This window comes from Acanthochromis polyacanthus, chromosome 2 (genome assembly GCF_021347895.1).
Source record: "Acanthochromis polyacanthus isolate Apoly-LR-REF ecotype Palm Island chromosome 2, KAUST_Apoly_ChrSc, whole genome shotgun sequence".
NCBI classification, from domain to species: Eukaryota; Metazoa; Chordata; class Actinopteri; family Pomacentridae; genus Acanthochromis; species Acanthochromis polyacanthus.
The window spans coordinates 19,654,102-19,678,129 of record NC_067114.1 but is presented as its reverse complement, the minus strand read 5'-3'; the positions used below and the strand labels follow the sequence as shown (position 1 = coordinate 19,678,129).

Below are 24,028 nucleotides of genomic sequence, written 5' to 3'. Positions count from 1 at the left end.
CCACATCAATGTAATTTGTGGGCTCAAGACTGAGAGTTTTGCCGCTCTTGGTGCTTCAGGCCAAATTTGTCTATTGTGTAACGCTCCCTCCTCACTGACCAAATACCCAATTTGAAGCATATACCATTTTCTGTAACAAAAAAAAAAAAAAAAAAAAAAAAAAAAGATGATTGAAGGGATAACCACCACAAAATGACAACAGGGTGGCTCACAGGCACATGCTGCACTCTCTATCATACCTACAGGTATCACTTTAATTCACCCTCAAGGAAACAAACACACATACAGACACACGCAGTTACACATGACACACAATATCACACCACACATCACAAAAACACATGCAAGGAAATGACAAGTGTGCATTTATTTGATGATTAACAGTGATGCAAAACCTGAGTATCCAAAGCACTGGTGTCTGAAAGAAGAAAATGACAAGGGGGTCAAGAGTTAGAAAGGATGAGATCACTCCAAAAGAAACACACCTTAGTCAGGAAACTAAACTATTACCAATGTCCACCATTATAATTTTGTTTTTCCCCCAAACAGTTTACGCAGAAGTGGAGACAGAGTCAATGTGCACCTCAGGGAGGATGGCTATGCACAAAAATTTGTGTACAGTAAAACAAATGCATAAAAAACAAAACCAACTCAGTTTAACTTTGGAATGTGAAGATCGTTCCTCTGCATGATAGAATATTTTTAATAAAATCAGCGTTTGGTAAAATTGATGCCTCAGATCAATAACACTGCCTAAGTTAACACACACACAGCAATGCAGTCACGGGACATTAGGTAGGCGTAAGCGGTTGGTATCATGTTGCAATTTTAGAGACGAACTGCAAGAGGGCAAGCCCTTTAAATAAGCAAGACTGCAGAGGTGTAATTACTGTGCTATTGATCCATGGGTGATAAATGGCAGCATAATCATGATCTAATGTGTTACAAACAGAAAACAGCTGTTCACAAGAGAAAGATCAAATTGCCCCCTCTGATTAAAGCGACACAACAGACTGTTCATTGTTGATGTGCAGTTACTGCATCACTAATGCAGCATAGGACACAGACAGCTGTAATGTTACCTGTTTGATTTAGTTCTGCCTGCCTACTGGAAAGGTAACACCAATAGACGTGAAACAAAAGCAACTGAAGCATATTAAAGTAAAGAGAAATGTGGACCTGCACATAAATTGAGAACACATTACATAGTATGTGGTGGATGGCTTTGTTCAGAGTGCTTTATAGTGCTATTAGTGTTCACCACAAGTGCATATCTTTTCATAATGAGCCCTCACGGAAGCACTGACATATTAAAAACATTACAAATGCGCTCTCATCAACAAACAATTAGAATGTATCAATTTTTTAAAAGGCTGATTTGTGTGGAGAGCCATCTTCGGTACAGGTATGGCAATATATTGTCACCGGGTGAGTTAATATCCAAAGCTGCGCACATGCAGAGAAACTGCACACAAAGAGGAGCTAAGCTGCAAGTGGGTACCACGGACGGCGATCAGCCATGCTACTTTCAGCACAGCTCGACAAGATAGAGCCGTCTCCTCTACCAGCAAGGCTGCAGCGGCACTAGATAAAGCCAGCCTACAAAGATAGGCTATTGGCTGCTGATATGAACCTCATTTCACAGGTGCCTTAAATCTGTGGAACAAAAATGTAATTGACTGGTAGGAAACCTCTGAGAGTGTGTGTGTTGTGGGTGAAGTGTTGAGGTAGCAAAAGCAACAATGAATCCTGCGTTTTAGTGCCGACACACACGGCCGCACCGTAACATAGATCAGGACTCTCCAGAGCAGAAAAGCTTGCATGTGGCTGATAGTACTCCCACGACTGACAAATGTGCCCGCACACCCAGGAACTTGTGTTCTTATGCCGATACCGTCGGCTTTCAGCACGGTGACAAAATACGCCAGGATCCTGGTCCAACATTGTGCTTTTGTGACAGTATGAGAATATTTACAAGCAGCTCTTGAAACAGTGGAAATCAAGAGAAGAAAAGGTGCGGGGCTTGTGACAGTCTCTCAAAGCCTCTATCCTTCTTTGAAGCTCAGGGTTCATACATGAATGTTAGAGTGACTGAAAGAAAAAGTGTGAATGAACAAATCCCAAAAGTGCGGTTGTGAGATGTTGCTCTCAAAAGCTGTTGCGTAAAAGCTTTCATCAGCTCGATGGTTGTGAGTCTTGAATAAATTTGACACTAATAACTATTACTGAGATAAAATCTATGGCTGTACTTGTTGTGCTTTTCAAATATATCATGCTTTATTCCCCAAATAATTTAAGATATTTTGCTTTTACTGACCTTAAAGGATGGCGTATTGATGCTGGGCAACACTTTCACACAGTCCCTTCAGTACGGGCTTGAAACCCGCGTTTGTGTACAGTAATAACTTCTAAAGGTTTAGTTACAGATATAGATTTTGCTTGTCAGTGCAGATTTTCTAATTGGCTGCACTAGAACAGAATAGAGCTTAATTTGTATCGCTAGCAGGAGTTTGGCACAAAGTTTGTTCTACTGACAGCAGAGAGGATGAGGATTGAGCAGAAGACGAGTCACTGGCTTGTAAAAGCTGAGAAGTGATCATGGGGTCGAGACATCACACAAACTCTCAATTCTAATGGAAGAAAATAAAGCGTACGACTGGTTCAATATCTGAAGTTAAACGCTATATGTAAATCCTTAAAACAACATTTGAGTGAGTGTTCCAACAGCATTTATTTTATTCTAGTAATAAGATCATACTGCAGATTTGACTAAAGTAATGTAAGCGCATCCACTTTCAGGAAGCTCGCCTTTTATGATATTTATGATCAGTCTTCTTAGCATTACTTACCACCTTATCAGTGTTCTACTGCACTGTAGAGTTTTGCACTAAACAGTTTAATTTCACTTGGAATATTTTGGGTTTGTTTTGTCTATTTATAATAGTTCCATTTAGTGCCACCACAGGAGTAAATAATTCTGTTTTAATAGCTAAAATCTGAGTATGTATTGCAAAATTGCAGATTCAGAGACATTTTATTGCAGGTTTACGGATACAGTTAACCAAACAGAGCCATTGTTAATTTCAGTTGTCACACCTTTGCTTTTCAAGCTAAAATACCTACCATGATAAAGCTGAATTAGACTGACGTTACTTTCATTACTTGACAGAAATCCTATTTTAAGTTCTAGCTTGATCACCACTTCTGTCTACAGTATTCAAAATGTAGAATTAAAAAAATAATGTTTAAGAAGCATCAGTCTCCCTAGAACTGAGTCACTAACTCACTGACTATTAACAGCCTTGCCTGGGGACCAGACAGCCTTTATATTGTGTATTACAAATACACATAAAGTCAGTCTGTAACTGCTCCATTGAACCAAATCTAGCCCAGAGGCGGGACTACCGATCACAGCTTGAATTGGAGAGAGCCAATCAGCGTAACATATGTGTGACGCAATCACTAAGCGACCTAACAATTGCCTTTCCGCCATGATGTTTTGTAGTTTTAACAGCTTCCTTTGCCGTACAGGGGTCCTGAAGAAAATCTAAGCTCTCCCTTTCAACAGTAGAGGGCAGCATTACGCATTCTATCGTACAGCCTGCCGGAATTAAAAATACATCCTTTTTAAAAAGAAAAGCTTTAAGAGCTGCTTCTTGTTGAGGTTTTAAGGACAAATTCAGCCCGTGCAAAACAGAGGAAAGCGCACAAGAGAAACCTCGCTCTGTTGCGGTCGCCAACTCGGCCCTGAAGATGACGCATCGTTAACTCCCGCCTCTGGTGCTCTGATTGGTTCGGTCTGATCTGCTCGGAGCTTGAAAACCTGTCAAAATGTGTCAATGGAGGAGGGCTAGACCGTATTCCCGTATATCCCTTATAACGGGAATACAGTCTAGCTAAGCTAGGCTATTAACAGCCAACCAAGCCTTAAGGCCTATTCTGGTGAAAATTAAGAGTTTTTAGCTTGTTAACATGTCTATTTTTGCTTGATCCTTTATTTTTTTGATTTTTTTTTTTTTTTTTTGATAAGAGACGCTGTGAGTAAAATAAACAGTGAGAGTCATGGCTAAGCATTTCCACCTTAAAACTGTGGGGTACAAAAACACAGATCCAGGCTGTCTGCAAAACAAGTCTAAAGAACCGATCCTGTTCACTTGCAAAGCGGGTCTTTCCATATCATCTTTCTTCCTCAGAAGCATTTTCCAGTTTAAGCACACAACTCACAACCTTGACAACTTTAGAATAGTTTGCAGTTGACAGTGTTTGTGCAGAGTTGAAGGTGAGCTGGTGTGCTTGAGCTGCAGCAAGTGTGGAGGGGTGCATGGAGAGAGAAGTGGGGATCGTGTAGAGTTACATCTTAACCATTTTAAGGCAGGAAGGGATTATTCTCATGGCAAAAAAAAAATCCAAGTATGCAATTTAATTTAAGCAGATGGTCAATTCCTCTTTTTTTTTGGCAGAGGCTAACTCTTAGCTTTGCCAGGATAAAGTTAGCATGTTTCAGTCCAGTGGCTACATGGACACACAGAAATTTAAAATGAAAAGTTTACAACTGAACTGGAGGTCAAAATGCTCCAGATTGTACATTTTTCTTTAAACCAATCGCAGTCTTCCTGAGCAAAACTAAGCGAAGGATGTGTTATTGGTGTTCCCTCATAATAGTGACGAGTGGAAAATCTGTGGTGCAACATTTGCATGCAGGGAGGCTAGCAATATCATTAAAATGGATAATTCCCCCAAAAAAACTAGGAAAGCTGCTTTACTGCACGATTCAAATCCCTGATAAAACTTGATATTTTAAGTGTGGTGGGCTGCTGCCCAGAGGTTGTTGCTGTTTCCTGTAGTGAAGAGGATTTGAAAACGGTAACCTGCAGATAACAGAAGAGGAGGAAAAAACTGTTTGACATGAGTGGCTGATGGCAGGCTGATACCTGAATCCTACGTGTGGTGAGTCAGGCCAACAACGCCATAGTGTTTGAAACAACATGAATAATTATAAGTTTTCTGTTCACTACAAAAGAAAAAAAATAATTTAAAAGTGTATATTGCGATGTGTTGTTTTGTGAGTCCTTGGAACAACGGAAAGCTATTTTCAATTTCACTGCTATGAAGTGCTGTATTTTTTAGTATGTACCATTTACGTTCATTTAACATTTATTTAAATCTAATTATTTGTATATAATGGCGGTTATTCCTTCCTTGCTGCTCTTTTATAGCCATTGTTAGTAATTGCCACATTCATACAGTTTAAAATCCTGGGTATTTTCCTTATCTTTTATGACACACAAAATACACAGATGGTAGTAATGGAGGAACATTTCATCTTATCAGCAGCCAAGTCAAACCTGAATCTTTAATAATCTCACAAATTACTTCATAGAAAATAAATATGTGACAAAACATAAAAGAGAAATACATGTAGTGGGAGGTTGCCACTTCCAGGCTTTGATGAAATGTGGTAGCTCAGAGTCAGATGCGAGCTCCTGTGCAACCAGTTTGTCCCTCGGATGACTCAAACAATACCACATGACAAGACCATTTCCTACTACAGAGGAAAACACGGCCCTGCAGTATACAGCATGTGCTCTCACTGTTCCCCCCAGCTCCTGTTTATTTTTTTTCCCAATCATGACTAAGGGTTTGAGGCTGTTGCAAGCTGATGTGAGAGGGTTTATTTACTTCAATATTTCAGCACAAAAATTGAATCCCTGAAGGCCTAAAACAGGAAGAGAGCAATGGGGTAAAATGGGTTATCAACCCTCATTTAATTATAGACTTGTTGTATTCTTTTTTTGAGATTTAAATTGCAAAGATAAACTGAAAACTACTGCCTTAAGTTAGCATAAAATTTTGCTGGTACAGGGTGAAAAGTACAAGCACGGGGGTGACTTAACACTGTAGTTAGAGAAGCACTGCAGCGTTTTTGGTGTTTAATCGGAAAGCTAGAACTTCACAAACTTGTGAGCCAATGTAAGCTGTGGAAAGAAGACTTTCACTGTATACTGATTCAGTCAATACTTTGCATTTGATAGTATCACTTAAAGCAACAACAGAGACTCTTCATTCCCAGCATCTGCATTTTTCATGCTCACACTTACTTGAGAAATGGTGCACTAAGCATAAAGAGGGTCTACCTCCTTTGCTCCCCCAGGAGCAAGCAGCAAACTTCACTAGCAGCAGACCTCTATAAATATTCCAAGCAAGGCTGACCTGGTTACAGAATGCCCTTGGGAGTGTGAATTAGCATCTGAATACAGACGCTGCTGTAGCCAGTTGAAGACAGGCCTGGCAGGAGTGGCAGTACTGCTGAGACTCCCTTCACAGCTCCTACATAGACCAGCCAGCATGCTTCAGAGCACGAGCACGATGAGCACACATCAGCTTGAAGAAATGAAGGCATAAAGCTAATGAGGTGGGTTGTAGAGTATGCATGCATCTAAGGCTAATGCTCCATCAGCAGCATAATGAATTTTGCACAAATTGTGTTCATTGTCACTAAAATTCATGTTGGATGTGTTTCCAGTAACTTTTTTAGAGGAAGTGAAAGTGATTGTGTAAAGTTGCAGGTAGTTTGTAAAAGTGCAAGGATCGCTTAAAACCCACCAGATACCAGAGTTCCTTAAGTTTGCACTGATCATATTTGATGTGTCGAAAAATGTATACGAGTGTTCTTGATGACAACGGTAAATCATGTATTTGGCTTCATTTGTGCAGTCTTAATATATTCTGTTTAAAACAATTACAAACCAAGAAGAACCTCAACAAGTGTGAAGACATTATTGGGATATAATTTATAACATTTTCTAATGCTGCTTACTGTACATAAAATGACTAGCAATCACCAGTTTCCATTTTAACAATGATCTGAGTGTAACTATAATCTCCTAATCACTATCAGCATAAATTTATAAACAAACTGAAACAGCTTTATCGATCATTTCAGTATGTCAGGTAGTGAGTTTCTATACTACAGAAACATTTGTAGATAGAGGCATTGAAAGATTGGTGTAAAAGAAAATTATTTTACTTTTGTTTCTGGTTACTTCTGCCTCAATTTCCTTCTCTTCATCTCAGCCTCTTCCACCCCGTTTCACAACCATTTTTGCAGTCAATTGTGAAAATTAACAATGATCTTTAACACCCCGCTAGTACTGTTCACAGAATCCGGAAACACAACAGTACAACAATATAGAGACACCAAAGAATGAGCCCAATAAGTGACTTATCAAAAGAATTTTAAAAAAAGAGCTGAAAAGGCACTGGACAGCGAGGACAATTGGTCACACACTTTCATTAGAAGTCATATGCCTGGGGTGAGCTGCATGCTTCACCTCACACACACACAAATCAACAATGAGGAGTGACTCAATCAGTCAATGAGTCAGTCACTCAGTGTGACTCTTAATTCTTCTCGCCTGGTAGCTCAGCAAAAGCAATGTGTAAGACTAAAACTGCACAGTCACAGGGCAGGAAATTGCACTGCAAATATGTCAAACAAGGATTCAGGGCACCAGTTTAGTAAATTATCCATCATAGAGCAATGACAAGTCAGTTTTTCAAATGTAAAATGTCCTGCTGAGTATGTATTGGTCACACTTGTATTACAAGAATGCCTGTTTATGTTAAATGTGATGTTAAAAAAAACAAATGTCAGCCCATGTACTGTGCCAGATTTATTCTAACCCCCAAAAATCTATATATTTATAAGGCTAAGAAATCCATTTTGAGTTGGGGTGTGAATTATTATAGCATCTCGCCTGCCTACATTACCAACATGTTGATAATGATGAATTGATCAGCACAAATAAATTTATTTAAACTGTAGTTTCACTTTTAAGACATTGAAAATGTAATCAAATATAATAATTTAAACTATAGTATATGGTATATGTATGACATCCGTTATGATTAAGATGATCATGCTTTCTATATTGTCATTTCTCTCTCATTAACTCAGTCTGGCGTAAAAGACTGTATAAGACAGAGAAGAAAGAAAAGTCTTCTAACTGAATTTAACGCGTGCAGAATGTCTTTTCTGCAGGCTGTTTAGGGAAGTTCTTTTCTGAAAAGCTTTGTGAATATATCTGTCACACAGTCAGTCTTGAGATGTAGAGTGTATTTCCCAAACTAACCTACCTCACCGTGAGCTCCACAGCTGCAGCTACATATGTAGGTCAAGAGCCTTTTTGATTTTAAGTAAGAGTGGAAATTCCCTCATGTCTTTTTTTCATTCCAGGTGGAAGACTTTTCCATGAATCAATCTCATTTTTAAGTAAACCTGGATACATCAACAATCTAGCAATTTGATTCAGGGAAGCATAGGTATGATACAAAGAGATAAATGAAAAAAATGGTACATTATACTTTCACCTATAGTGTGAATAACAATACAGTGCCTCCCATTTGAAACTTTGCAGTGTTAACAAAAGAACAGAACAGTGGTAAGTAAATGTGTACAGACTTCATGTCCACACTTGCTTTAAGTATCTGCCACCACAAGGGCACTTAACAACAGACTGCAGTCATGTTTTTATTCATTGTAAAGAATGGATGGTAGTTTTGGAGGCCATCCCTACTGTAGCTTTTAAGGTCTATTAAATTTTGATGATAAATGATAAACCTTCAGAGAAACCTGTTTGACATTCTTATCCCTTGTGCACACTGTCTGCTGCACGACAATCCAGCACTGTGCCACGGGAATACAAATACGGTCAATGCCACCAATAACACAACCATTCACCATCAGAGAGATTCATTCTCTTCATTTTTTCACCGCAAAATAAACAACCGATTCCACAAAATCATTCAACACGTTCAAATTGAGAGGTTCACATAAATCCAACAATATTGAACCATCAAGTTCCAAGTTCCAGGCTTGTCTCGACCATACCAATTAAATACAACAGTGTAGGCTTTCACTGACACCAGGGACCTCTGACTCATTAGAACTGGAGAGCAGGACTTTTGCACATAAATGAACATCCATTACTTTTAAGCCCTCACCAAACCACTTCACATCATACTGATGAAGGCTATACTGATGAAAGCTATCAGTGCAAGTCTTTCTCCATACACTAAAGTTTTTAATCCGGCATCTGTGGTAACATTCTTACACTGCCATACTGGTAGCAATGCATTTTATATCAACTAGCAAAGATTGGTTTGTCAAAGCTAAATAGGTGAACAACAGTGACAAAGACAGAGAAAGCTACAGCAACTAGAAGTATGATGGAGTCTGAAAACCTAGTCAAGTTACCGAAAATAAAAATGAAACCCGGCATTAAAGAGGCAGGTTTACAGTCTAAAAAGGAAAGTAAGGTGTATGTCACAAGCATGCATCATCAGTGTTGGGTGTAATTCTGCTCACTGCCAAAAAGTGAGACAAAGGTTACCTTCATTCCAGCATACTACATGGCCACAAGAAAGTAACTACATGCAACAACTTCCTTTTTGTGTTAATTGCTATTACCTTTTGTTCTTTGTCATCGTTTCTTGCAACATGTACTAGAACAGCTTTAAACATTTGGCAGTATCAGTACTGTTTTCACGAATGCTGCAACATCTGATATTAAAAAGTTGGCTGCTGCATCATATCAGTGTGATACCCGACACTGTAAATCTACAATGCCCTTTTGCAGATGTCCGTGTTTGCTTGTGGTTTGTTCCTTTTTTGACACAGCTCAAAGAGCAAATGTGACTGCAGCTGAAATTTTAGCTATTTTATAAAGTAATGGTAAGCATTCACAATTTACAGATGATGCTAACACACAAAACTGCTGATATACCTCATTAAGTCCTAGATGTTTTTATTTTACAATTATGCAATATGTTATAAACACAGGCATGACCTGCCATGTATAGAAAATGGAAAACTTTATAAAACTGTATAAAATCAAAGTAATGCTGTGACAAGCAATAAGGAGTAAAGAGTCATACCCCCTGCCAGAATCTGTTGCTCCAGTTCAGCCATCTGTTTCCTGTAGGCCCTCAGCGCTGCCTCCTTGAATGTGGGTCGAACACGCTTCTTGGGTGGGGCCTCCACAGGCTTCTCCTCTGGAACATTTTTGTTTTCATCCTCCTGCTGTTGTTCCACTTTCTCAGACACCTCAGCGGCCTCCTCAGGTATCTCCTCTACCTCCTCCAACTCTTCATCGCCCTCCTCCATCTCCTCTGTCACATCATTGTCCTCAGTCTCATCTGGTTCTTCTACATCTACATACTCTACCATTGCGTCATATTCAGCAGTGTCCTCAGTGAGTTGGGTTTCATAATCCTCGCTGTACTCTTCATCATACTGGTCATCCAAACTGCAGTCATACTCCAAAACACGTGCCTCTTTACTTGCCTCACTGTCTTCTTGGGCTTCCAAATCTTGAGAAGCCTCAAAATCCTGAGAGGCGTCATTGTCTTGAGAGGTCTCGATGTCATCAGATGCATCAAAGTCCTGAGAAGTCTCACCCTCCTGTATCAGCTCATCTGTCTCCTCTGTCTCATTAGCATTAGTTCTGTTTTCCAAGTTAGCAAGTACCTGCTCCATCACTTCAACATAGTGGGTCTCATTGTCCACTGGTTGCTCCTCAGCTTCTGCACTGGTTTTTTCTTTCTCTGGCTTGCAGAAGACAGGCTCTGTATGGACATCCGAGTCTACTGCAGTACTGGAGTTATTTGTACCGGAAGTGGAGAGGGTTCGGAAACGCCCCATAAATGAGGAAGGAGCATTGACCGGTTCCTCAGGAGGTGCAGGAGTAGTCTGAGAGCCCGACTTCCAAACAACCTCGAGAGCTGACTTAGCTCTCTGCAGAGTAGAGCCAAAGCCAAAACCAAAGGACTTTTCACTGAGGTCTATGCTGAGTCTACTGCTCCAAGATTTAGGGACCTCCTCTACCTTTTCTGTTCGAATCTCACTTTGGCTGCGGTACATAGTTGTGGACTTACCCTGGGGCTGGTGAAAGCTATGATTAACATCCAGTTCAGGGAATTTTTCTTTTGGAACCACTTTAGCAGAATCCTTAGGGACATCTTTAGAGGGTACTTTTGGTGCTACTTTAGGGGCTTCTGCTGGGGCTGCTTTAGGGGTCTCTTTTGGTGTCACCTTAGGACTCTCTTTGGGGGTTACCTTAGAGGCTTCATTAGGTGGAATCTTACCAACTTCTTTAGTGGGTACTATAACAGTATCCTTAGATATTACTTTAGGCATCTCCTTTGAGACCTCTTTTGGGGCCTCTTTTGGAGGTAATTTTGAAGCTTCTTTGGTGACCTCTTTAGCAGCAACTTTCAGACCTTCTTTAGGTGTAACTTGAGGGAGTTCCTTAAGAATGGCTTTTGGGGATTCTTTAGGGGACTCTTTAGGAGTTGAGACAGGAGTCAAGACAGGGGTGTCGATTGGGGTTATTTTAGGGCTTTCTTTAGGTGACTCTTTCGGACTTTCTTTAGGAGTCACTATTGGACTGTCTTTTGGGGTCACTTTAGAAGTCCCTTTGACGTCAGTCGAAGTGACTTTAGGTGTAACTTTAGATACTTCCTTAATTATGGGCTTTGTGGCATCTTTAGGTGTGACTTTAGAGCTGTCTTTAGGGACAGCTTGGGAGGATTCTTTAGCTGCTGGTCTTAGAATCTCTTTAGGTGACTCTTTAGGGGTGGCTTTAGAGGTCACTTTAGGTGAAACCTTAGATACCTTGGGACTTTCCTTTGGCAACATTTTGGTGGTTTCTTCTTTCGGGGCCAGTTTAGTTTGTTTATGTGTCACTTTAGCAGCAGGTTTGGGTGCATCTTTAGATGATACTTTCGTGATTTCTTTTGTGACAACCTTACTTCCTTCTTTAGACTGCCGGGAGGATGTCTTTATAACAGACTCTCGTTCTGTAATGGGAGGAATAATGTGGGTGGTTATAGGTGGTAGGCTAGATTCTCTGTCAAGCATCATGAATTCCTCATCTCCCTCAAACTGTAAATCAACCTCCTGACATTTAGTGATATTCTCTGGAAAACCAGGGATGGTTGATGGGTCAAAGGGGCTGCTAACCTCAATGGAAGCTTCCAAGCCAGAGTCAGCACCCTGCTCCAGATGATGCCAGTCTTTCCAGGGTGATAGATCACCTTGCAGAGAGAGCTGGGAACCACTGTAGTGGCTTCTATCCCCGGACATGCAGACAAGTCCATTGCTAACCCCACTGTCTATAGTTTCTGTAGTCTCAACTTCATTGTGTTCATAAGTTTGATTATCATGACTAAGGGGATGACTGGGACTAGCATACCAGGAGGAGGCCATGTCTTCCTGTTTTCTCTGCCACAGTTCCTGATCTGAAGATGACAGCAGTGAGCAGCCATTTGCCCGTGTAAAGTACTGACTCTCTGAAAAGTCTTCGGAGTATGACTGGCAAAGTTTTGAGCAGTCAGACTCAGAGCGGCTGAGTTTTGGGGTGGAATAGTCACTCTGGGAAAGCCAACCAGGGGTCAAATCAGAGTAGTAAGCCTTTGCATGCTTGTCTGGGTCATAGTAAGAGTCATCCGCATAGTGAACTGTGCCTGAGTAGCCTGCTTCATCTCCTGACCGGCTATGGTCATGTGACCGCCTCTTCTCTGCTTTGCTTTTATGGACAGGCTTTGAAATCACCATTGCATATTTATTTCTGCTTAATTCATCCAACTCTTTATCACTGTCCATTGAGTCCCAGTCATCACTTTCCACAACTTTCTCCTTTCCTGAGACCTTTATATCCATGCTCTCGTAGGTTTGTGAAGATGACATTGTTTTATCTTTCCTCTCTTTTCCATCGTGAGTTAAGCTATCGGTAGAGACTGTAATGCCAGTTCCTTTCAGTTTATAACATTTTTTCAAGACTACATCCCTATCTTGGGTCGTTGCAAAAATAACAATTATAGGGCGGGGTTTTGCATTTGAACATTCTCTTTGTTGCCCTAACCTATGAGCAAGCTCAATTTTAATTGTTTTATGGGCATCAATGAAACCCATTTTGTCTTTCAGGATTTTATATATCACTATCTCTGTTTTTTCTGATCTTTCTTCAGGAACATTGAGGAATCGCAAGGTTGAATTATTGGCCTGGTGGCTAATTTGTTTTATGTAGTCATGGATATCACGTGTTTCCCTCCTTGACTGGACAAATCCTGAGCGAAGCTGTTCAATCTCACTCTGAACTACTTCCACGCTGCTGGAGATCTCATCAATAGAGCTTTTTAGGGCATTTACATGACCACGTAGCTCAGATAGTTCTGTCTCTATCTGGCTGATCCCCTGAAGCTCCTTAAAGATCATTTCCATCACATCTTGGGTCTGACTGATGCAACCTGTGGAGGAGGAGCCAGGTTCAAGGGTTGAACTCTTTTGCTGCCGTCCAGCGCGGTCCAAGGATTTACTCCGGATGCCCAGGGTTTTCCTCCAGTTGCTCACTTCGGAGTCTGAGGAGACACATTCCTGACTCTTTTTCCATTTTCTTAACTTGCGTAGGGCACCCAGCCTAAGTGTGTGTAGACTGGAGCGCTCCACTCGTTCACCCTCAGAACTGCCATCAGAGGGAGCCAAACTGATGAGGCTCTTTCTGTTTCGTCTCACAGGCATAGTGTGTGATTTATGCTCATCCAGTCTCCTGACAGGTTTTGTCTCACTCAAGGAGTCAGAGTAACTACTATCAATTGAAAGAATGTCAGGAAAGATACTTTCATTATTATTCAAAAAAAGAGAGTTTTTCGGGAGTCCATTTGCTATAGCTACACGATAACTGAACGTGGGTGACAGGGATGAGCAGTCGTTCTTTCCGTCGTCTTCTTCAAGCGATATGTTACGTGCCGAAGAGCATTTGGAAATCTTTTTAACTGTAGTCTTCAGTGTGGTAGAGAGAGTTAGATTGTGTGCTTGCAAATCAGTGGTCAATTTGGGCTCTTTATTTTCGCTTCTCTCTTTCTTCTTTATTGGGTTTGCCAATTTCTTTGTAAACATTCCTTTGCAAATCTTTTCAATGTAGGATGATATAGTCTTGATTAGGGCAGAAACCATGGATGGCAATCCTGTGGACTGTTTTTGTCATCTGGTGAAAGAAGAAATTGGCTGGTAATACAGCGTTGGTGAGCCAAGCACAATCAACCTGTGCTTGACAGTGTGGGCCCAGCTCACAATCTCTAAAACCACAGTCTGCGTAGAGATTCACTAATACTTTTGAATCCAGTGGCCTTCTTCCAGTTAAGAAACATCTCTCTGTAAGACAAAAAAAGAATACTTGTTTTAGTGTGTAGTTGCAGATTTCCATATTACACATAAATACAGCAGAGACTGAGGTTTAAGTTTGCATTTGCCAAGACAATGGATAATCTGTTCAAAAGCCACTATTTTGCTGTATGTTTGCACTCGACTCAGACCCAGAACATGGAGCGATTCCTGCAGATGTCGCTATGCTACACAATGTGCAATATTTTCATGCAGTGGTGTCACCATTTCTGAAATGAGTTTGCTTTTAGACCATTTATTTTTTCACATATGTACCATCAGGGAATGCAAGCAGAGAGCCAGCTGACTTAGCACAAAAGGTGACATGAATACACAGTAGCCCACTGCCAGTCCTGTTTATTGGTTTCAAATTGATCTTAAAGGTCCTGCAATTTCTGACTATTCCTTAGCATTACAATCTCGAGATAACTCTGGCCTGTGGGGACACAATCAAAGCTACTGATAATGCTGCCTACATTAGCCATCCAACATACAAATACATAGAATTTTCCTATGATTGTGGAGCCATCCAAAACAATACTTGATAGTGGATCTTTATGTCCCCAGATCCCAGGAATAAAGATGCAAGAACAAGAATAAGAACAGAAGATTTGAGACAATTTAGAGTTACAGTTAGAAAAAGAGACTGAAACAAGTAGATGACGGCACACTCAGAGGGAGCTGCTCATTCTATAAGAGGGCAGGCTGGCCACATTATATAAATTTGGTATATAACAATTTAAATAAGTAATAAAAAAAAAGCCTGGACTGGGCGTTTGACAGTTCTTTCAGAGTGTTTTCTCTGCTCCACATGACATGAACTTTAGGCTTTGTAACTTTGCAGACCAATTACATACAAAGTTTCTCTTTAAATAGTCACCACATTTTATATAGAATAACTGACCACTTTTATTTGAACACTGAAATAAGGACATGTTTGGTACTTTAGTACTCATTTCTTAATTCTAAGTGTTATTTTCAAGTGCATCATTTTATTGGACATCACGCAGATAACTCAAGTCATTCATCCAACATGGTGTCACTTTAAATGAATACCAGAGGTTCTTACACACACACACACACACACACACACACACACACACACACACACACACACACACACACACACACACACACACACACACACACACACACACAAAGACAGAGAGAGAGACAGACAGACCGAGAGAGAGAGACAGAGAGAAATACTAGAGATGCTTTGAGTGTAATGGAAGCAAAAAGAAAAAAAGAGGGACAGCAGAGTGTTCGAGAGAGGAAAAGTCAAAGAGATAAACATGACAGTGTGTACTATCACATACGTGTGTATGTGTCAGTCAAGGGCAATAGACACACTGGTTACATCGATGTGTCCAGCTTTTACAGCAGGAGCTAGCCAATTATTATAATTGCTTCAGTGCTACTATACTCTTTTGACCGTGTCTGTGGAGCAGAGGCGGCAACAAACTAACGTGTGATCATATTTCAACAATGTAAGGAAATATTTCATTTTCATATAGGGAGTGAATTATGTTTTTGTTTTACATTTTCAACAATGAATTTTCTGAAAACAAACAATCAATCAGAAGACAGTGTCATTACATTTCAATTCATTATCTCTATGTTAATTAAAATTAGGATGATGTAGATGCTTTCATTAATTAAAAATGTTAACTTAATCACTTGTGTTGTCATACACTTGATGTCTCCATTCATTTAATTAAAATGGTTCAGCACTTGATCCAACTATACAGCTACCGAGCGGGCAACATCTTATGCCCACTGAAAAGAGGATGACAACTTTTTGAATCAAGCTAAAGAGTGTTAAACCTTCAACACCTTGGAGTTGCCCTGATAGGTGTGTGGAACTGGTCAGCTGAGTCAAAAGAGGGATTGTTTTTGTGCAGAGGATCCGACAGCTGCTCCTCATTAGTTCTGGGGTTTCGAGCTTGATGCGTCTACAGTCTCATGACCACAGAGACATGCTCACTTGAAATGAGCTGTGAAACACAGAATCGCAGTTCGCTTTCATTGCAGGCCTCTGAGGAAGGACCAGGCATTAGCAAACAGAGCAAAGTCTTGGTTGCCAGCATATACATTTTCCTGCAACCACTGTATGATGTAATGAATGGAACAGCTTGGCTATTTGTTAAACTCAGAATAAAGTTTGACACAGGCCTGGGCCAGCATTATTTGTACTCTACCTAATAAGCAAATGTCTTTTGCTAAAGCACCAATCTTAATAGGTGAGCTGGAGCTGATAAACTACAGTTAATTAAAAAAAACTATCTTAAGCTGGCATTTAAATGTAAATGTGTAATTATAAACTGCCCAGATACTTTTATAAGCCAATGCAATCTTAGGTTTTGAAGCTAAGAAAAAATGTATCAAAATGTGTCATTACAGAAATGGAATGACAACATGAGGTGAGGAAGAACTACAGCATATTTTATGCCATGAGGAGGTTCATGACTCAGCTCTCTCACAAACTGGCGTAAAGCCAAGAGCTGCCTTTTGCAACCGATAGGTCATGACCCAAAGCTGTCCCACCATAAATAAATCACAGCAGAATCGTTTGAATATGTCCTGAGATTGCCTCAACTACCTCACTATCAGCGCTCATCTAAATTTTAAATGGCATACAGAACCTGAGGAGATGCCACAGCAAAAGCACAGTCAATTTGTGGTAGTCAGGTTTTGTACAAATTGTAACAAGTAAACTTCAAAACATACATGTGAAAGAATAGTGATTTACATCTACTACCATAAAACTATTGCAAAAAATTAAATAGATAAAAAAAGGCGCATTGAGATCATGCTATTTAAAGAGTCCATTTGTATATTTGAAAAAGCACATAAAAACAGGTGGACTATTTATTCATTCTTGGAGAAAGTTCTGAGATTGTGGGAAAGCTTCACAGGTGAAAGCAAATAACACTGATAAATCTTTCCCCACCCTTGAATTACAGCTGCTTTGACCCTGATTTGTGGGAAATTTTGGATATCCTACAGGGAAAAGTTGCCAGCACACCTCTTAAACCAAGCTGAATGGACTGGTACCTATGGGCCAAAAAAAAAAAACCCTCAAAACATCTCCTGCTACATGGCTGTCTAAAAAAAACACTGCTGAAAAATGGGTTGCCTGAGGGACATGTGCTGTAAAACAACTGTTGCCAGTAAAGAAGCTTTGGATTTCTCAGTTAGCACGTCCAATCAGGAAATAGAAAGTGACAACAGCAGTGTGGCTGGACTGTGGTTGTTTAATGGCTGTACAAATGAATAAAAAAAACAAAATGTATCTTGTCACTGTTGACAGTTTCATTAAAAATAAATCCAGTATTTTAAAGCTGTGGTGGATGTTTTCTAAAACAGCAGAACACCCAATTTAAAGACAGATATGTCACGCCTTTTTGCATATGTTGAAAGTTATCACTGTCATAGTTTGTCAGGTTCAGTGCTGTCACCATATACAGTTTGAACAGGATTACTTAATTAAATGAACTAATTAACATTATACAGTCAAGTGAGGCACCGTTTAGTTATTAGTGGAAGACAAGCCTTTACTTATAGTCAGTCAGAGATGAAATTAGTCAACTCTTCCCATTGATTGATTTCTTTCACAGTAGCATGCAGAGAGACATACCAAAAATGACTTGTTATAATAAATGAATATATTCATTTTCTACACACTTGAATAACACGATATAATGAGGAGAATGGAATGTAGGCATGAAATAATTATAAGACGGAAATTATGAGTGGAATGCAGTGAAGTTAAAATGGAAAAAATAAAGAAATATAGTATTAATGAGCTACACATTTGAATGACAGCAGTAGTAGAATATAATTAAGTAATTTGTTGTGAAAATTTTACAAGAATATGGTGGTTGATATAAAAAACTGCCAGCATTTCTTTGCTAAAGGCAGCAAAGACTTCATTAAGATCAACGCTGGCATCAAACTAGTCTTTCTCCTTTGATGTTACGTGAAGCTGACATATTGGTTTTGGTCTTTGCAAGACAGTGCTTGAGGTGTAGCAGGGTGAGCTGCAGTGAGACGGTTTTCACCCATCTCTGACACCAGCCCAACAGGTAGGAGATGTCTGACCCACGTTTGACTGCACTTTTGGTCTGATCAAACAAACTTCTGTCGTCCTTTGTGGAGGCTGCACACTTGTAGGGATTACATGCACAAGTGGAAGAAGAACGCTGCTCTCTAGTTAAGTAGCCGAGTACCAAAATCACAACGTAGGAATACTCCGTTACAAGTAAAAGCACTGCATTTACATTTTTACTTTAGTAAAAGTACAAAAGGAATATCTAAATATACTTAAAGTACAAAAAAGTAAAAACTCATTTTAAACAATACCACATATCAGAACAAGAAAAGCACTCTTGGAGCGCAGTACTACGGAAAGGCTACTCAGCCGCTGTATCATTTCCAACAGCAGAAATCACAGCACTATAGAATGTGGCCATTTAATATAGATGTATACACAAACAAAATGACCTTGCACTGAGCACATGCGTGTGTTATGCATGTGTACGTTTTGTACGGATACCTAACGGAACAAATATGTAGCAGGCGGTGGGAATTGATGGAATTTGTCTGGAAACACATTAATCACATTAATCAATTGTGCCTTGTATCATTTCTGACGGATAAATCCCGATAAGTCCGCAACAGTTGCAATCATGTTATTGTCAGCACGCAGCTGACTTGCAGTCATAGTTACAGTGGGCACAATGAAGTGGACACCACAATACAGAAATCTTTGACAAATTTGTGGATCCAGTCTATAAACCACATCACTGTCAAAATCAAATCACTTGGTCCTTGTGACATTTCTGACCTTCCCTGAAAATTTTATCCTAATCCGTTTGTCCATTTTTGAGTAATGTTGCTAACAGACAGACGGACAAACAGACGGATAAACGTACGCCGAGTCGCATAACTCCATTGTTCCTTAGTAAAAATGTATACTACTGGATTCTAATTATAAGCGCATGAATGTGTTCATCTCTTTATTTTTTAAGCTGGTTTAGATCATCTAACCACTTTTAGTCTATCTGGTGAGATGAATTTAGTTTTATCTTAAAATAACAAATAAATGTAGTTGAGTAAAAGGGACATTATTTGCCTCTGAATTGTAGTGGTGTCAATGTGGAAAGTAGAAGAATACGGAAATACTCAAGCAAAATAAAAATAGCTCAAAATTGTACTGAAGTACCTGAGTAAATGTGCTTAGTTACTTTCTACCACTGGTTACATAACAGGGGATGCTGTCTGAACACAGAGTTGTTGAAATGTGCTGCTAATGCTCAGTACATACATGTGGTTACTATGCGGTTATTGTCAAACAGAACGCAGGATGCTAACCACATCTGACTTCCAACAATGTCTGAATATTAACAAAGTATTTTAACTTACGCAGACAAAAGCAAAGCATTTTGGAAAAAAAAAATCAAGAACAATGCCCTGTATCAAGAAATGCAGCATGTTGCAAGATATTGAGAAACATCAACTTTGAATCACAGTAATGGTTTGGTTTGATTAAAACAAAACAGGGAAAATGCAATTATAGATTTTATACGATTAACTACAACAAATGCAAAGATTCAGACATTAAAAGACTCTTCAGGTTTGGTTTGCAGAAACCTGACCTTTCCAAAGCCTGTCTTGAAATGATGTTATCACAGTAAAAAGTGAAAATTCCATTTTTTGTTTGAGGTCAAAGAAGCAGGTTTTGCAAATATTTAAACGTACGTCCCTTTCAGTCCAAATTCAGTCATTTGTAAAATTGATGGCCCATTTTCAAAACTATATTTATCCAACACAAATGTTTTAAGCTGCATCTCGTTAAATGACTCAACCATAATGAACCATTATTGCACAACAGCCCACACAAAAGACGCCTAATAATGACTGCTGGTTAATTTCCACCAATGACCTTAATCCATTTGTGATGCAATTTTTTGTAATGAACTAAATTGAGCAACAGCCACAATCATGGCTGATACCGTCTGGCACTGTTTACTGTAGCAGACACTGGAACATCACTTACATAAAACACTGTGCTGCACTCTGTCTGGACAAATCACACTGAAAGAGTACTCCTGTTTAATGAGTGTTGATCACTAATTAGGGAGCTGCCTTTCTGTTCACAGAGCCAACATCCTGACATCTGCATGTTAAGGTTTGACAAATGAAGCATTCACCTCGTTTCAGAGCCAGACCTGATGCGCAAATGACTTGCTAATGCCCATGAGCTATCGCCTGTAGCGTCCCATTAGAGTGTAATGATGCAAGAATTAAGGAAAAAAGGATGACATAACTGATCACCTTGTCCTACTCATGTGAGTTTTACCAATTTGACTAGTGAACATGTAAAGGCATGCCTCTGTGGGCAGATTCTGCAGCAAATGGGCCACAAATGAAATGGCACCATTTATTCCGAGCCATCGTGACAAGCACGTGACAATTAGACGCTATCTAATTCTACAGTATCTGCACTTGTGCTCTTTCTCACTGCAGATTTGAACATAATAGAAGCATATCGAGGCTAATAGAACTCAGTCTGAAGCACCTAAGTAAAGATAAGTGGACAGTAGCTATTGATTTTTAGAAGAGGATAAGTCTCAATTAATTTATGTAAGCAGCCTCACAGACACATATACCCTTTATAAAAATCAGGCTGGAGCACACATTGTTACTACATTAGAATATTAAATGACATGCATAATAAAATTGGACTGAATATGACAACATCCAGCAGGTCGCATGTTCCACAAACCGTGGAACGCATCTGACGTCTGTGTAATTGGTTTTTCCACCTTCATAAACTTCCTGTTTCCTTCCTTTACAAATGAGGCGCTGGGCCATTGAGCAAGGCACTGAATCTCCAGCTGCTCCACTGGATTAAACGTTTTATCTTCCTCACTAGCAGGTTGTAAAAAGAGAGAAAGAAAAAAAGGAATCTTTAATCAGCTTGCTGGATCAGAAATGAGTGGCTACTATGACAAAACAAAAAAATCTGGGAATTCCTGTGGTCCTGAGGTACAGCCCCTCCCAATCTGTGAGTCAGACTAGAGAAACCTCCAGAGGAAGAGGGAGCACCTCAGCCACACCCACTTTACCAAAGCTCTGAGGCACTGCTACCCAGGGCCCTGCATTACTGTCCAGGGACCTATTTCCCCCCGTTTTCCCCCCCTAATGCATCTGATTAGCAGAGCACTTTAAAACAGTCCATTTCTCGCAGCCTGCACAGCCTCTGCCACTCTCCTTTAATGAAAATGAGTGTCAGTTGGAGGCATGCTAACCTATTTCTCACAATAGTACAACCGCTCCTTCCTCCTGATGAAAACCCAAGTATGCCAGTTTGAGGTTGTCATGCTGCAAGCAAGTATCCTCCACGCTGAGACGTGCTCTCCATTTCTTTGTCCTTTCTGGGTGGGAATGAGCAATATTTTTGTGTGCAAACCTTTCACGCGCGTATACGAGAGATATGTTACGTCATGTCTCCAGAACACATGATTATGGATTATGGCCCAGAGTGGATTAGTGCACATGCGGGTGCGTGTGCTTGCACGCCCGTGCGTCTGTGCGTGTGCAGCCATGCATGCACACACATGTGCGCCATGCATGCCTCCGTGCATGATTGCTTTAAAGCGTGCATTTGCTGCTCCCAGAGAAGAGCGAAGTGCACCAGTGGGGGGTGAGCGTGTTGAGGTAGTGAGCATCTTCACATCATATTCCCCCTCACGCCCATCCTCAGTTACATTCTACCCCTCATTCTCCTAACCTGTGTAGTCTTATTTCCCAACAGTCAAATATCTGCCTGCAGCCTCAGGAAACCAGCCAACACCACAACAGATTGTCTCCCCTCGTAAATCAAAATATTACAATTTCTTTGGCCAGCATGACGAGGACCTGTCTCATCGCGTTTGCTCAGTGTGAAACAACAGCATTGCTCACATGCGTTTATGTTGTGCGTTATGCATGACAACACGGGGAGAGGTGAGAATGAGAGCAACGGGACATCAGTGGAATCGATAGTGTTTGTATCAACGTGGGATTTTAGTCTAAGCAACACAACGATTTAGTATCATCCCCACCTCACGTTTCTTCCGTGTGTTTTTTTCTTCCCACCTCAGCCATATCGATAGATGATGCCATCTCTGCGCATCATTCTCAAATAAGGTTTCATTAATCCACTGACAGGGCCACAGAGGGAGGGGAGGGAAGCAACAAGAAGACACAGGATGAAGTCAAACAGTCAACATCCCCACGCCATTCAACCACACACATCCGGCGCCCTAAACGGGCTGCGCCGCTGCACATACCTGGTGGTGTCAGATCCCCGTGCAGGACGCCCAGCGGTAGTGAGCAAAGCGTTGCCGTGCGGAGCCGAATCCCCGGTTTCAGCGAATGGTCGGTGCTGGGAGCGCGGCGATGCTGGGCAGGGGGAGGGACGGAGGGAGGTGGGGAGGGGAGAGCGGCTTCGGTGCGCAGCTGCCTGCTAATACCAGAGCTCACAGCATCTCTCCGCGTCCGTCAGACACCACATCCCACAGCCCTGCCTCCGCGGATAATCGCACACACACCTCTGCTCCATGCCACCGACGGTACCCCCCTCCTGTCTTCCGCTCCTCCGCTGCGCTCCCCCTGATCCGCGTTGTGGGGGGTGAAGACGCTGCCTTTTAAAGCCGCAAGCTGCTGGGTAATTTAAAAAAAAAAAAATTTTGCTCCACGACTGACACGCACACACACAGACACGCACGCACTCGTGCACACGCAGTCACACACCGTGCTCGTAGACAGTGTCACAGCACGGGGTGTCTAGTCCAAAACGGGGTGCAGGTGGGTGGTGGTGGCGCTGACGGGGAGGGCAGACAGCGCTGCTGCTGCTCCTGGCTGCCCAGACAGAAGCTCTGCTCCCCGGCTGGAGAATGTCCGTCCCTCCCTGGTACACAACTCCCTCCCTCTCTCTCTCTCTCTGTCTCTCTCTCTATGTGTGTGTGTGTGTGTGTGTGTGTGTGTCTCTCTCACTCACTCTCCCTACTCTCAGTGTGAGTGTGCATGACGATACCTCCAAACACACACACACACACACACACACACACACACACACACACACACAGAGAGAGAGAGAGAGAGAGAGAGAGAGAGAGAGAGAGACTTACTGGAGATGTTTTGAGTGTAATGGAAGCACAAAAAAATAGAGGGACAGCAGAGTGTTGGTGCGTAATTCCAAGTGGCCACATAACCGTATTTCAAAAACTACGCATTCCGATGGAAGCATTAGAGTGATGTAATATGTTAATAAAGCACGAGCAGCACACTGAGGAGAAGTGTTACTACAAGAGGGGGGTATTGCTTTAATTTTTCGTCAGGGGCCGCGCTTGTGCGCGGCTGTGCACGGGCTTTATGGGCATGCCTGAGGGGCACGAGGAGCGCACTTTCATCTCGGTCTCCCAAACACACACAAACGTTAAAGATCTGAGGCAACTTCAAGTCTCCATAGAAGCCCCATTCCCATTTGTAACACACATCATCAAATTACGTCTCTCAGTGGAAACATCGTCATGCATGATTGCTCATTGACGCTGCAGATTTGTCATTGATGCACTCTGGTGTATTAAAAAAACATCAGCGTCGTGGACTGAAATCCGCAGCCGTGGAAAAGGATTCCTCTTTATATTGAAAATGCACCTTAGCAGGTAGGACAACTGAGGAGACGCACATTTGGACACTTGCTTGAACTTGTCCTTGTGTGACATTTTTTGTTAATTGCGGCTTTAATTTCCTGTT

At 41.0% G+C, this 24,028-nt stretch overlaps 1 protein-coding gene across 3 annotated transcripts in view; it reads right to left on the bottom strand.

Moving 5' to 3' along the window:
- Window positions 1-23,205, bottom strand: part of LOC110955449 (protein unc-13 homolog C) — a 115,989-nt gene extending 92,784 nt beyond the window's left edge. For 2 of the 3 annotated variants that reach the window (XM_051960162.1, XM_051960174.1), the window contains exons 1-3: window positions 22,561-23,204; window positions 9,937-14,212; window positions 396-418 (exon numbers count right to left, since the gene is read on the bottom strand). In XM_051960162.1, coding sequence (XP_051816122.1) covers window positions 396-418; window positions 9,937-14,014 — 4,101 coding nt within the window. In that variant the 5' untranslated portion in view covers window positions 14,015-14,212; window positions 22,561-23,204. Of the gene's footprint in view, window positions 1-395; window positions 419-9,936; window positions 14,213-22,560 lie in introns of all 3 variants that reach the window. The other variant, XM_051960169.1, reaches the window with a different exon arrangement.
- Window positions 23,206-24,028: the final 823 nt, after the last annotated feature.